Source organism: Galeopterus variegatus, unplaced genomic scaffold, assembly GCF_000696425.1.
Source record: "Galeopterus variegatus unplaced genomic scaffold, G_variegatus-3.0.2 Scaffold2843, whole genome shotgun sequence".
Lineage (NCBI taxonomy): Eukaryota > Metazoa > Chordata > Mammalia > Dermoptera > Cynocephalidae > Galeopterus > Galeopterus variegatus.
The window spans coordinates 134,265-149,404 of NW_007728954.1; the positions used below are offsets into that span (position 1 = coordinate 134,265).

General features: G+C 41.8%; 1 protein-coding gene across 1 annotated transcript in view; it reads left to right on the top strand.

Annotated features, from left to right (window-relative positions):
- Positions 1-8,278, top strand: part of PTPN14 (protein tyrosine phosphatase, non-receptor type 14) — a 111,825-nt gene extending 103,547 nt beyond the window's left edge. Inside the window, exons 16-18 of the mRNA XM_008583162.1 lie at positions 2,279-2,513; positions 6,059-6,222; positions 7,903-8,278. Of these exons, the coding sequence (XP_008581384.1) occupies positions 2,279-2,513; positions 6,059-6,222; positions 7,903-8,031 (528 nt within the window). The 3' untranslated portion in view covers positions 8,032-8,278. The remainder of the gene's footprint in view (positions 1-2,278; positions 2,514-6,058; positions 6,223-7,902) is intronic.
- The last annotated feature ends 6,862 nt before the right edge of the window (positions 8,279-15,140 follow it).

Genomic DNA, 15,140 nt, shown 5'->3' on the forward strand with positions numbered 1-15,140 from the left:
CTGTTTCTCTGCAAATCCTTTTCTGTTTGGTATATGTCTGTTCTCCTTACTTCCACATACATTTGCTTTTCCCCAGAGATAATTTATTATTGTGGCTTTTTCTCCTTCCATTTGCATCTGGCTTGGAACTCTTTTTCCTTGGGTTGCCATGCACTGAAATGAAAGCAAAACAACACAGCACCAAAAATGACCAGACTTTAGTTGAACCAGCTGACTTTGTGTGCCAAAGAAAGCAGAGATCTTTCCACCGGAATTTGAGAACCTCTCAGGCTGCTCTGGGTAAATGGATGTGTCCTGCCAGACCTGGGCACAGCCGGTTCCACAAGCCCTCCTGCTTATCAGCTGAAAAGAGACCAGAAGCTGCTGTTCCTGGAGAGAAAGAGGTCTCTATTCTTTGGAGAGAGAGAGAAAAAAATATCTTTCTCTTTCTTTGCCAAGTCAAACACAGTTTTTGTGCTGTAATTAGAGAACTCTGTGTGGCGTTATAAAAACTGCACACAACTCCCACTCAGTTCAGCAGGCTTTAGGCTTGCTGTCTTTGGTGAAGAAGTGCTGTGTTTCTTCTCTTGTTGAATGCTCAAAATTTTTTAACCACCTTCTTTTGTTCCTTTCATTGAATTCGAACATATGTTTTGAAGCCGCTGAAGGGGTGAGCGAGCTTTATATGTTTTAACCAATATCCACAATACTGCAGCACCCCTTTTCTAACTATTGTAAAGGGATCAGGAACAGAGAGAACTGGAAAAAAAAAGTCATATCCCTTCATCAACTGGTCTGAGCAGTTGCTTTCTAGAACAGTCCATTGGAAGATAGTGGTAAAAGGGAATTCAAGCCCTTTAAATGTGGTTGCAGTTCAGGGCTGACATTCCATTTGACCTTCTTTCAAAGAGAATGAATTCTCCTTCAAGTCTCTAGAATAGATTTATCACTTAACGGAATCACATCACTGCAAGGGATTCATTCAACTAAGCACAAGGTACCATCAGGGCTAACCCAGGGGCATGGTGATAAATGAGACAGGCACCTTCCCTGTCCCCATGCAGCTTACGTCCTAGTGGGAGGGGCAGTCAAAAGTGAACAAAGTAAGTTCAGATCGTAGTAAGTGCCACGGAGAAAATGGAACAAGGTAATGGGAGAGAGACTGGGGGCTCCTTTCGATTAGGTGGGCAGCCACAGCATTTGAGACGAGACCTGAGTGAAAGAAGGGGTAAACCTTGTTAAGACACAGCAGAGTCTAGTGATCTGTGGGACAGCCAGGGACTCCCAGTCTTTGAAAATCCATAACTGAGACATTCAGCAGGAATATGCATTCAAGGCCTCAGGTGAACCTACTTTCACAAGGCTGATAAATAAAAGAGGAAAGTGTGCTTCAAACTTAAGGAGACAAAATGAAACCAGATGAATCTGGGCAAGATCATTTATATTCACCAAAGACGCATTGTTTTGCGAGTGGGCTAGCCGTAAGGGTTCCCAGGGCCCATGCCCACACCCCAGCTCTGCAGGCTCTGTGTTCCTTCTCTCTCTCCCCCTGCCCCGGATCTCCTCAGCTTCTATTCTCTCCATGCTCTCCACCCCCGCTCCAATGATTTCAAAACTGTGCAAAACTTAAAAATAGGCCTTTTGTAAATGGTTGAGAATGCACATCCTCAGAAGAGATTGTAAAATTAAGGGAGGAAGAATGGTGATGTAAGCAGCTGTTCTCTGTAAGTGGTAGGTGGGACTAAAACAAATTGGTCAGGCTGCAAAAATCGATGCTCGGTGATAGAGACAGAGTCAGTAGTCAGCGTGGCATGGTAGGAAGAGCCCTGGGCTGAGCATCAGAAATGAGAAGGATAGCCTGGAATGAGCAGCTTTAATCAGCTCCCCTGCTTAAAGCCTTTGGATGGTTTCCCATTATCCATGGAGTAAAATCCAAACTCTGTGCCGTGGCCTTTCCAGCCTCCTGTCCTGCCACCTTTCCCCCAACTTGCCACAGTCCAGCCACCTTCCTGAAAACCGTTGTTTCTTAAACACACCAAACTTGTTTGTGCCTCTGAACTTTGCACTTCCTCTTCTGACATCCAACCACACCTCAATTGTGAATGATTTAAATTTGCCATTGATATAACTATCATTATGAATCTTATTACTGGTCTTAGCTAAAATGTATAGGATCTACTGTGTGCTACTGTGTTACTTAGGAGCTATTTACGTTTTCTTCTGTCTTCAGATTTTAAGATTATGAAGATGAGAGCTTCCCCTGACTTATTCCCACTTTTGCTTTTTGTGTGTGATTCAGGAGGGTGGACGAACCAAAAGCCACCGATATTGGCCCAAACTGGGTTCCAAACACAGCTCGGCCACCTATGGCAAGTTCAAGGTCACCACCAAGTTCCGAACAGATTCTGGTTGCTATGCAACCACAGGCTTGAAGGTCAAGCATCTTTTGTCTGGTCAGGAAAGGACAGTGTGGCATTTGCAGTATACCGACTGGCCAGATCACGGCTGCCCAGAAGACGTCCAAGGATTTTTGTGTAAGTATTTTTCTTCCCAGTCTGTGTTTTACCAGACTGGGTTTTGCCAACTTCCTCAGCGATCTATCGATTAGAGAGGAAATGGAGAGAAAGGATGCTTTCTCTTACCTGGCAAAAGTATTTCAGTGTTGATGTATATGTCCCTTCATTACATTGTAGAATGGAGAAGAATAACAATACGTTACTTTTTATATTCTGTTTACCTTTTATGCAAATAAGATAAAATTGTGGTAAACTAACTAGTTCTACCTAGATTTAGACCTTTAGCTGCTCATTTAATAAATAACTGTTCTGACACATGCTACAACATAGATGAACCTCCAAAACATTATTATGCTAAGTGAAATAAGCCAGACACAAAAGGAAAAATATTGTATGATTCCACATAGAGATACCTAGAAGAGGCAGATTCATAGAGACAGAAAGTATAATAGAGGTTGCCAGGGGCTGGGGGAATGGGGAATTACTGTCTAATGGATGTGATGTTTCTGTGTGGGACTATGAAAAAGTTCTGGAAATGGATAGCAGTGATGGTTACATAGCACTGAATATACTTAATGCCACTGAACTGCATATTTAAAAGTTGTTAAAATGTTATATTTTATTTTGTATCTATTTTATCACAATAAAAAGCACAGATAACTAAAGGTTTGCATCTCTCAAGCCCTGTATTTCTCTAACAGTAAATTCTTATATCTATGATTAAAATACTAAGAATCAACTTGTAGTTTTTGAAACTGAAATGTGCTCAAAAGACTAAATCATTAATTTATGTATATATATACAGTTCTGGGTATGGTTATTTTAAAAACTAATTCACCAGATTATACACAGTAATTTATTTGAAAGGCTAAAAATTGAGTGTGTGCCCACTACATTCTGGGCACTGGATCAGGCTCTGGGAACACAAAGATGAAATTGAGTTCACAGACTTTGTCTTAAAAGTGTTCACAGTCTAACAGGAAAGATAGGCCATTCGTCACAGTGCAGGGGTGAGATCCGATGCTGTCATCTGCTTTTCAGTGGTGGCTGCAGTCTTCTCCTCCCTTGCCACGTGCTAACCTTGAATGTCCTGCAGTTGTGGGAAAGCCCCTTCTGTCACTTATCCATCGGGGAAGGAGGCCCTGGTGCTCTCTGCAGATTTATACCTGTCACGTTGTCAACTCTCCAGCTAGCGGCAGACCTGTGACCTTCATCCAGATGTTGGATAATGTCAGAACCTTGATTTTATTTTGATATTCATCTGAAATGTGAGATGGGGTGGGAGGAGCGGGGAGAGGAAAGAGAAGAGAAAGTAGGCCCTGAAGACCTAAACATACCACTTTACAAGTTCCACCAGAAAGATTCTGATGCATGCTTATTCATCAGCACAAGTATTTCATTTCCCAGTAAAGGGCATTGAGGGTTGGACACTGAAAGTAGAGAGTGGAAAGATGATTGGAATCAAAGGATCTAGAGCAAGACTAGACTGGTTCAGTGATGTGCCTCAGGTCAAACGGCCAGTTATCTGATGCTCACGTGAATAAGTAGGGCAGCGACCTTTGCAGAACTTTCTTCCTCCTAAAAGTGCTCTTTTTATTCCTTTCAGGTAATCTTTTGGTAATTGACTTATTAAATTTTTTTTTCAAGAGGCAGAAAATGCAAACAATAAAAGTGGATTGTTTTGATGATTGGCTAACTGCTCTGATGAAAGATCGAGCTTATGAGGTGGTTAAATGTACAGTCAAATCTTTTTAATCAGAACCAATTTAAGGAAAGCCAATCTAAATTACTTAAACATGTAGAGAATATTTTTAAAGAATGTAAATGTATTAAGTTAAATTTCTAAAAAACTCAAAGCAAATGTGCTGTGTAGGGCCTTAGAAATGTTGGCTGTCCATTTCTTCTAGGTTTTCAAGATTTTTGCCCGTGTTTAAATTAGATTACCTGGATGCAGAGTATCTAAGCCAAGTTGTCTCCCACCCTCCAGAAGTCTTCATTGAGTTACAGCTTGAGGAACTTTATGCATATCATTGACAGAGGAAGCATCCATTCGAATCCAGTTTCTCTGCGTTTTATGAAAATGTCCATTTGAAAGTGGCATCTATCTGTTGTATTCCACAGCATTTTTCTTATTTTTCTTCTTAAGTTTAGCTCGAGAAAAGCTTTGTCTCTTGTATGTGAACCCTGCTTTTTGTCAGACAAAATACTCAGTTGCCTAATATCTCTTACCTCTCGCAGAAGAATTGTAAAGAGAATTCCACGCACAGTATTTAGCTCAAGTTGGTGCCCAATAGGAACTACTCTTTGTATTCATCTCCAGCTGTCTTCTTTCTTTCTTTCTTTTTTTTTTTCTTTTGGTCCTATCTCATTTTACTTTACTACTACTGCTAGTAGTACTACTGTGACTAGTACTACTACTGCTATAACTACTAGTTGTCATAATAGTAGTGGTAGTGGTAATAGTGGTAGTTTTTTATTTGGTAAACTACTTTATTTTATAATTAAATAAGGTGGTAAAGGAAAGTACAGGTTCTATTAATTGTAAACAAATACATTTAAATTACTAGACTGGGTCCTCTGTACTCTTTTCGCTTTGACAATTTGAGCATTTCCCCTACAGTCTTGTTTACACTGTTGCATTAGAACGAGGTTTTCTGAGTATCAAGAACCTTTCGATCTGTTTCTCCCCTAAGCTGCCGCAGAATTTAAATCACTAATTGACTTTTGCTGATTTTCAGACTCTCTGAGGATTATATTTATATACTTTTCCCTTTTTTCAAGATTATGAAAAAAAGTCATTAAGGTTTGTATAGCTGTAATTTTTCTTTTGCGCCCAATTGGAGCCGTGAACAGACCCCTGCGTAGCCTGCTGAGCTACACAGATGTTGGAACCCCACACACATGTTGCCTGCAGAAGGGAGTCATCTTGAGCTACACCCATAACCCCATGGAATCCATGCTGAAAAGCAAACTCCCCAAAGTCTGTTTCAAAATCTAAAATGATGTCAAGCCTCAGCTGACATTCACTCACTCAGTGAGGGGAAGGAGGAAGGGCAGATGGATGGTCTTTCCCCACCAGAAATTGGCTCTGACAGGCGGGCGTTTCAAGGGGACTTAGCTGTTGTTCTGATCCCAGTCTGTTAATAGTAGGAATTGCTGTAAGTAATGTCTGGAATCATCTGCTTGGGGGACTTAGGGATTTGCAGAGGGGAGAACAGAATTTAATTTTTAAAAAAGAACTATTTAATTTAAAGAACAAATTCTCTCATGGTCTAATTGACTCCCAGCTGGTCCTTTCTGGATCCAGGAGTGTACAGCGGGTAACAGCCAAATAATTAGTGTCTTGTAAGAACTGTAAATTATCACTTAAGAAAAAAAAAAGAAGATTCACCATCAGTCGGTAACAGCCAAATAATTAGTGTCTTGTAAGAACTGTAAATTATCACTTAAGAAAAAAAAAAAAAGAAGATTCACCATCAGTATCCCTGCATCCCCATACCACTACCACTTGTATGCAAGCCATGTAGGACTTTGGTGACAAAATTTGCATTTTTGTTCCACAGCCTACCTGGAGGAAATCCAGTCAGTCCGTCGCCATACCAACAGCATGCTGGAAGGCACTGAAAACCGGCACCCTCCCATCGTGGTGCACTGCAGTGCTGGGGTGGGAAGGACCGGTGTGGTCATTCTTTCTGAGCTGATGATCTACTGCCTGGAGCATAACGAAGTGAGTCACTATAATTTTCTTTCTGTATACTCCTCCACTTTGGGGACAAATATACCCCACAGCCAAACTTTCGACTATGCCCTTTTGTTTTCAGCAGTTCATGTCCTCTCTCCTGACCAGAGTTTTCCAGACCCATGATTTCTAGTATGACTCCAACATTTACAACCCTCCGTATCTTTGGCCTCTCACTGCTCTGTGTAGATACTCAGATATAGAAGAAGAAATGAGAGTGTGAGATAAGGAAACGTTTAGCAAATCTGAACTTAGCATCTACTTCCAGAAGCCTGCAGCATCTGGTAGACAGTCTGGTTTTATTGAGGGTAATTTTCCTTGGTGGGTGATTGGGTCGCATATAGTTTAGATGCGTCTTGTATTTGTAGAATGTGTTTTAGCCTAAATCCTATTTGACAGTATGTCTACTTGGAAAATGTTTTTCAATCTTCAGAGAGAGAGGCTTTTATTTAGAGTGGGTTGTTTGCTCTTGTCTAGACTGGCAGTTGTGTGGTGTAGCAGAGCAGGGTAGATACTCTGAGCAGGCACATGTTACCTGTCTTTGCAGTGGCCAGATTGCCTCACTCTTCTCCCTGTAGAGGTGGGCTGCTGAGCTTGTGCCCACACAAGGTGTGTGGCGATCTTTTACTGCCGTAGGATTAGGGAGTTACACTGAGAGACTTTCTATTTCATGCAGATGAGATAAACAGGAGTCAAAGGCTAAAGAGCAATTCTTCTGACTTCTGTTTACATGGGGCTGTAGGGTTTTTAAAGGGCTTTATGCGTGACTTGTTTGGTGCCATATGGCTCTTACGCAGTGGTACCCAGGCAAGAAGCAAGGTCTTCGACCTGGTCCAGGGTTACTTCCCAGTTTTACTCTGCCTCCAAATACCAAGTGCCGTTTGGTTCTTGTTCAATTTCCAAATTATACAGCTTGGAACACCAAAGGAAACTATTGCAGTGGTTTGGTAGTATTTACATTATAAAATGTTATCATGAAGTTCTGTGGAGGAATTTATATGATAATACACATATTTACTCAATAGCATCAACGGTTTGAAAAATCAGATTAAATACCGCCTCATGATGTCACTAAGATGCTTACAGTGATGTCACTGGCTGCGAGGTGGGGACCCTAGGGGACAACTCTGACAGGCTGCCCTGAGAAGTCACCCTGTGGCCCAGCACTCTTGGTCACTGAGTGATAGCTGAAATGTTTTAATGCCCATACGTTTTTCAGAAAGCACTAGTTTTATGGTTTGTGGCACACTGTCTTGGTCCCCTGGATGTGGCTGTCTGTCTCAGCTGTAGCTAATTACAAAAGGTCAGGTTCTGACCTCATATCCTTATTTTACAGAAGAGGAAACTAAGACCCAGAGGTGTCTTAAGTCCTATCACTGGGCTGTGGTAGAGTTGAGAATATCAGTCAGCTGTAACTCCAGCCTCTTATGTTTTATCTAGCAGACAGGTCTGTATTTAAAGTATCACACCAGTGACACAGGACAACTGGGTTCTCCAGGTGCTGGTACAGACTATTTGATGGGTAAAACCAAGTGGGGACAGAGTCCTTTGCTTTATCTAATGCCTGGACACGGGCAGTGGGTGAATGCCTCCTGAATGAGGGAGTGATGAATGAGCCATGGGAAGCATCCTTGCTCAGGGTCATGTGCTTTTTCTCTTTTCTTGCAGAAGGTGGAAGTGCCAATGATGCTGAGGCTCCTCAGGGAGCAAAGGATGTTCATGATCCAGACCATTGCTCAGTACAAGTTTGTCTATCAAGTCCTCATCCAGTTCCTCCAAAACTCCAGACTCATTTAATCTTCCCGATCCAACTCCTGGAGGAGGGACCCAGCTCCAATGTGCAGATGGAGAGTTACCTCCAGACAACATCTACTCCCCCAGCGGGGACAGATAGCTGGCAGCAGGCAGGCCACAGGCTCTCTGAAGACGGGAGTCAAGATTACTTACAAGCAACATGTATTATTTTATATGAGATAATTTATTTTTTCCCCTTTGGAATAACTTTTGTGAATTATTATAATACAGTTTTCACATTATTATAGTACTTTTCATTTGAACTGTATTTTGACTGATCTGCATTGTAATACAACAGTTAATACAGTTTTCACATTATTATAGTACTTTTCATTTGAACTGTATTTTGACTGATCTGCATACAACAGGAGGGTATGTTGCCTGGTGGATTGTTTTGGGGACAGAGGCATAAGGGAAGACATCTCTAGTGAAGTTGCAGCCAGATTTGTAACCAACCCTGAAATTCATCAGTTTAATTGCTCATGTTCAAATCAAAGATGGCAAGAAAATTAATTCATCCTGAAATGTAAAGAGAAAGGGTCGAGACCCTTTTCTTGAAAAAATGCTTTTCTCTTACATTTTGGGGGTTCATGAGCCTTGACAGTCGGTTTCCTCCCTTCTTTATTCCAGTCCTGATCCTCAGTAATCTCTTTCTCCCTCTTCCCCACAAGCTTGAATTAAAGACAGGAACAGCAAGAGAAAATGCTCCCTTTATAGTAATTGCCATCTTTCAGGCTGAATGAGGAGCTCTGTGCTGTATCTTCCTTGACCACCCCTCTTCCTTCTGGGTTCTGGGGCCTGTGTCTCCCTGCTGGGGACTGCACCTTGGCTGTTTGCTGCTTCTCACCATTTGCCCAGCAGGCTCCAGTCTGGTGGCTTTGAGGCTCTGGCCAGGCCACCTGTGCAGCAATACCTCGTGCCTGATTGAGAGGGGTTAATGGACCAGCATGGGAAGAGAAAGGAGCTGGGCAGGGCCTTATACTGTTTCTTATTTAAATGTGATGTGTCTGCTGGACGGGAACCTGCAAGTGGAGGTGTGCTCAGTCGTTCTGTCAGTCACTAAGTCATTTGAAAGGTTATAAAGGAGACAGTTGGGGAAGCTGATTTATGGGAGCTGTTTGGCACTTAGGTAGCAGGGGCCCTGGGCAGGAGCCACACAAAGTGTGACTCCACTAAGCCAGGATCATCTCCAGGTGTTGGCCTGCAAGCGCGGAAGTAATCCCACTGAGGACCTCTAGTCCAAATCCTGGCCCACTTGATGAAAGATGGTAGAATTTGTCTTTCACAGAGTCCTTTGCTGCTCTCCTTTTCGCCATGTAACCCACTCTCGGGTCAGTTATGGTATTAACTACCCTCAGTTTGAAGCTCAGTCTTTAGTTTCTTCCTTATGACTTTGTTGTCAGTGTCCTTCTGAGTTTCTCAGGTTAGTACACAAGTCACCTTCCACACCCTTTTCCTCTCATTCAGTTTTGAGAGATTTTCCTTTCTGCGTCTAGTTTTTCTGGAATACAATGTTCATGCGCATCTGTGGGTGCATGGTGACAGGAGGTCACAGGAGCACGTTCCTTCTGGTAGACTTGATGCCATGTTTTCTTTGTGCTTTCAGCTCGGGAGAAAAAGGTAGTGGTGGAGAACTGAATATGGAACTCTTGAAATTCTAAGAACAAAACCACATTTAAGTTTTCCTTTCTGTGTCTAGTGTTTCTTGAATATAATTTTTAGTTACAGTTGTGTTCTTAGAATTGACCACTGCAGGTGTTCTGTGTTCCTTCCACCGTTGCCACCCTTTTTCCCTGAGCTGAGAAGACAAAGCATGGTCGAGGAACATGCCTCTGTGCCCTCCTGTCACCACGCACCAACAGATGCATGTGAAAGCAGATTCCTCATTAACTCCTTTGGATGCTGAATCAGCCCAGTTTCACATCTGGCCAGGTGTTGCAGTGGTTGTACTCTGTATTTAGACTCAGAATATCTGGTAATGGAGGGCTCTGTCTTCTCCAAGGTCTGAAGAATCAGTTAAAAAGTATAATTTCAACTGAGCTTTGTAGGTTCCAGAATTTTGGTGTGTGATCTGAAAAGAAAACCATCAATTGGATAGAGCACCACCTTATAACACCAGTCATGGGTTCAGATCCCCATAACTGCTAGTCGTCAAAAAAAAGAAGGAAAACCATTAGTGTCACATGTATTTATTTTCAATGGAACAGAGCTCATAACTCTTACTAAGTTCATCAATAGTCAAAAAGGTATTTGTTTCCTTTCCTTAGAGGTTTTTTATCCTTGGGATTTTCTACTATTAGGGATGTTTAAACAGTTGATCTCAGTGAGTGGTTTATTGTATGATGAACAGCATCAATATTTATCTTTCATCTCTAAGCCCCGGAGTGAGTACTGTTAAAATGTGTCCTGTGGGCAGCATGTCGATCTGGAGTCTCTTTGAGATCATTACTCGTGGGCTTCCTTTAAACCCATCCACTGTTCCCACTGCATTCCATGGGAATATTTGTTAATGCCCAAAATGCAGGAGGAAGTTAATACTCAACTTCCTAGCCAAAGTGTATATTGAAACCCAAAGGAAAACATTTAAAAGCTATTCCACACGTTTCATTTTTGAAAGCAAATGCTTTTGGTTCTTTAGCACATTTTGCATTCCTTTTCACATCTCCAGCAAATGCCAACACATCTCCTGTTAAATTAGCAGCAGCCATCGAAAGTCCTTTCAGTGGCATCTGCATAATAATTACCCAGAGATGCTTTATATCTGGGAAGCATGCCAAGGAATAAACCTTGAAGCAAAGTGTATTAAATTAGTTATCTAGTTAGAGCTTTTGGAATGATTTCCTGATGATGTATCAAGTCTGAAGCTAGTGCTGTCAGGGTCTATTGGTGCAGTTTGCATGTGAAGGGAGAAATTTAAAAATGGGAAAAAAAAAAGATGCCTCTCACAACAAAGCCATCAGACATTTTCTGGCTTGTGGTTTTGAAATTGAAGCTAGTGCTGTCAGGGTCTATTGGTGCAGTTTGCATGTGAAGGGAGAAATTTAAAAATGGGGAAAAAAAAAGATGCCTCTCACAACAAAGCCATCAGACATTTTCTGGCTTGTGGTTTTGAAATTTTCCATTCGAAATGTTTTGTTTCATTGCACTCAGTTGGATACACTGACCCAATGTGTGCACCCTTGTTTCCTGTAGTCCCTGGATCATGGAGGCTCAATTTGGTGTCTTCATCCTTGAGACATGAGCTGAGCCTGCTGGCAAAGCTGGGGAGTGCCCTGCTGAGTTTTGTGGTTTCACTGGGTGCTAGCGAGATACCACCTCTTAGCAAGTCTCTGGTAGTGTTTACATGTATACACACCTCTTTCCCTGGATAGGCAGTAAGGGAGGATTTAGTTGCATTAGGGAGGGATGTCAAACACTGATCTCTATATGAGAGTAAAGAAGAGGTGAACAAGATCAGGGAAGGTGGAAACATCTCCACATGGACTATTTTGAGTAATAAACTTTTAAGGAGCTTAAATTTACTTTTACAACCTTTGTGGTTCTAGATTGATTATAATTAAATGGTTCTTGTTGCACTAAGAGTCACTGGCTGTCCCTGGCCCCCTCCTCTCTTCTCCTGGATGGAGGATCTTTGTAGACTCTGCTGGAGTTGGAGCCTGTGGCACTCGGCCACCAGCTAATCTTCACTTAACCTTTATCCTGCTTTCTCTCAGCTTTTGCTTCTCAGTAATAAACTCCACTGAGTACAGTTGGAAAGCATTTTTATCCAGCAGACTACTTTTCTTATCTTTTCCAGCTCAATGTAGCTTCATCTTCTTTCTCAAGACTAAACTAAAAAGTTCCCTGTTAAAATGCCCATGAGCCTGGCATGGAGCATCTGGCATCAATCAGTTTCATAGACTGGGTCATCTGTTGCTGTTTGGTGCAGTAGAGCTCCTCCTGTTCAGAGCTTTGCTCAGCCTTCCCATGGTGAAAATAAATGCAAGGACGTTTTGTTGTAAGGCAGGAGGGTGGAGCCGATAGCCTGAATACGACAGGTCTGCCTGGAAAGTCACCGTTGCTTCTGCTACACTTTGGGCCATCAGGACCATTCTTTCCAACAAGTGCCATAAGCTTGCCCAGAGAGGAGCTATTAGAGGGGAGAGTAAAAGGAAGGGTTTTTAGATCAGCCATGAAGTTGCTGTCAAAAGTTCTTTGATTGACTGACAATTGTTTGAACTCTGGCATGTCTCTCCTATGCCCTCCCTCCCTTTCTGTAATGTCAGAGGTGGAAGCTGTGCTGCAGCGTTGGGATCTGTTTCACCATGTCTTGTAGTTTTAAACTGTGTCCTCACCTTGGAGGTAGAGCTTGATGAATGTCATGGATTATGACCCATGGCTTATCATGTTTGCCTGGACCCGCCGCTCAGGCACGACATTCCCCCTCGCCTGGTGCTGGTGGCCCTTCCTCTCCCTGTAGCCCTGTTGGCAGAAGGTTCTGCTCGTCCACGTGGCTCCCAGAGTTAGAAATCACAGCTTCTGTGCATCTTGATTCCTCTTGCCTGCAATCTCACGAGTGCTACAGAACAAGCCATGTTTATAATCAGGGCACAAAAACTGGGAGAACATGAGTATAGTGGCTGCAGCGTTCCTTTTCTTGTTGGGGGCAGGAGTGGGATTGTTTGTGACGACACCATCTTCATTCCAAGAGCACCTCCTTCACTTAGGGCTGTGCCAACTTTTCATGGCTTTTTTAAAAACTTTGCTTTATGAATCAACTCTCAACAGTACGATTTTTCTTTTCTTTACTTACCCTGTTTTGCAACCATTACGAAAGAGTTAAATCTAGTCATAGAGAATCACTGTCCTAAACCTCTTTAAAAAATGTAACTGGGATACCTAACTTTAATTTTTTAAGAAAGTTTATATAGCTTTAAGGAATAAGATCTGGCAAATGAAAATAACCAGAATGAAAATAGCTAGAAAACCAGCAACCAGGAAGCCTCTTTCACCCACCCCTTGGTGATGGGAATTCACTTGGTGCTAAAAAGGCAAAAATGAAAGAAAAGACAGCAGTCCTGTTTAAAACAATGATTGTAGCAGTTCTTAGTATTTATTTCAAGGTGAACTGCGTTTGGCCTAGTGAAATATGTGTTAAACTGATTTGTTTCTAGCTTCATGCTGGACCACATTCCCTTCATCATATCCTTTTTTACATAGACTGGCCAATCTGTGAAACAGGTGAAAAACCTCTGGGCTGCCCAGGAACATTTATAAGTTGTATTGTGAGCAATTTGCAGTTATCAAGGGAGGGTGGAGTTGGATACGCTGCTCGTCCAACCTCTAAATTATCCTCTTTCTTCCCCAACCTGCTCTTTCAGGGAAACGCCAGTGCTATCTCAAATCTGACAAAAGGTTTAAAGGAGAGAGCTGAAAAGCTTGGATTGGGATCTCTTTGTGCCTTGGGGTGGAACCTTTTGCTGAAATCTCAGGAATGCTGCTTTGAGTTTAGCTGGGGTGGCTCCACACAGGGTAGCCTGGCGTTCTCAGCATTTCTCAGGGGCCTCCCACTCCTACGACTGCAGTGTTAGCTACTAAATACCTTCAGCATAGAACCAAAATCTGTAATTCAGAGCCTTTTTTTTTTTTTTTCCAACTTGAACATTGTACAATTTTATTGCAATTGCCTTTGAACTTTGTTGCCACTGTTTGGAATCTTAAAAATCTGTTAACCTTATCTTTTCAGACATCAGGTTACTCTTCATCAGAGATGATTTCCCAACTTGAACATTGTACAATTTTATTGCAATTGCCTTTGAACTTTGCCACTGTTTGGAAACTTAAAAATCTGTTAACCTTATCTTTTCAGACATCAGGTTACTCTTCATCAGAGATGATTTCCTGTATATGTCCTTCCTCAGCTCACCTGCTTGAGGATACTTAAATGGAAAGAAGTTTCCATGTGCAGATGACTATTACATTTATAACCTTAATGTAACCTGTGTTACATCAAATAACAAGCTAATCTAGTTTGTTTCACTGGACTCTGTTGTGCTACTTAATTCAGTATTTTGATGCTTTCCTTGGTCTGTGTTTTGTAAAATGTTGCGAATTTTGGTATGTTCAAAACAGTTGACATTTAATAGGTTTCATTTAGAAACGATGTGTACACAAGTCCCTGACTCAGAAACCAGTTTGTTCTTAAGGTTCTTGGGTCAGCCCACAGAAGCCTACTGACTTCCAACGCAGCCAGAATATTGGGTTGCGTTTTGTGGGCTGACCTGGAAATGTAGCCACCACTCATTATGTTGTTGCTGTAAGAAATGCATTCCAGGTTGGGACTTGGGATCCTGAGAACACATTCTCCTCCCCATGGTGTGTCCGTTTGCTTCCATGCAAGATGGAAGCCCAGACTCTTCACTACCAAACTGAAGTTGTAAGGGAGGAGGAGAGCTGAGAAATTTATAGGACATTCCCTAAGTTGGGGAGTGATTTTATCACTATTCATGTCAACTGTACTTTGGTATAGACTCCTTATCAACTTAATAATATTAAAGGCCTTAAATAAAACTATGCATGCTATTCTATGTGCTATTTTATATCAGTAAATAAGCTTATGCTTGCCAGTTTTGTACACTGTTACGAGGTGTATAAAACTGACTTTGACAGTATTTTTTGCACTGTTTCCTATCTGTTTTTATAAAGTCTTATGTAGACATTGGTCATAGTTGACGTTCTCACTGCCCTTGTCAGTGCTGTAAAATGTTTCATATGTGCCTTTAAAAATGTGAGATCTTTATTCTAATCCTTTTTGTAAAAGATATCTATTGATTTCCATATGCAATAAACCATTTTTTTTTCCAGAGAAACAGTTAAGTCTTCTAACTCTCTTCTGTACTATATATGTGTGTATTAGTTGAGAGACCTAAGATTATTTTCACAGGCAAATGCCTGGGGAAGTCCACTTTCTGAGTTTTTTAGACCTATTTATTGCTACCCACTTTCTAGTCCTGCATAACCTGATCATACTGAAGATTTAGGTTTTTTTTTTTTTTTCCTTTTTTGTCTTTTTTCGTGTCCGGCAACGGATCGCAACCCTCAGTGTCGCGCCCGTACCTGACCGGGACCAGCAA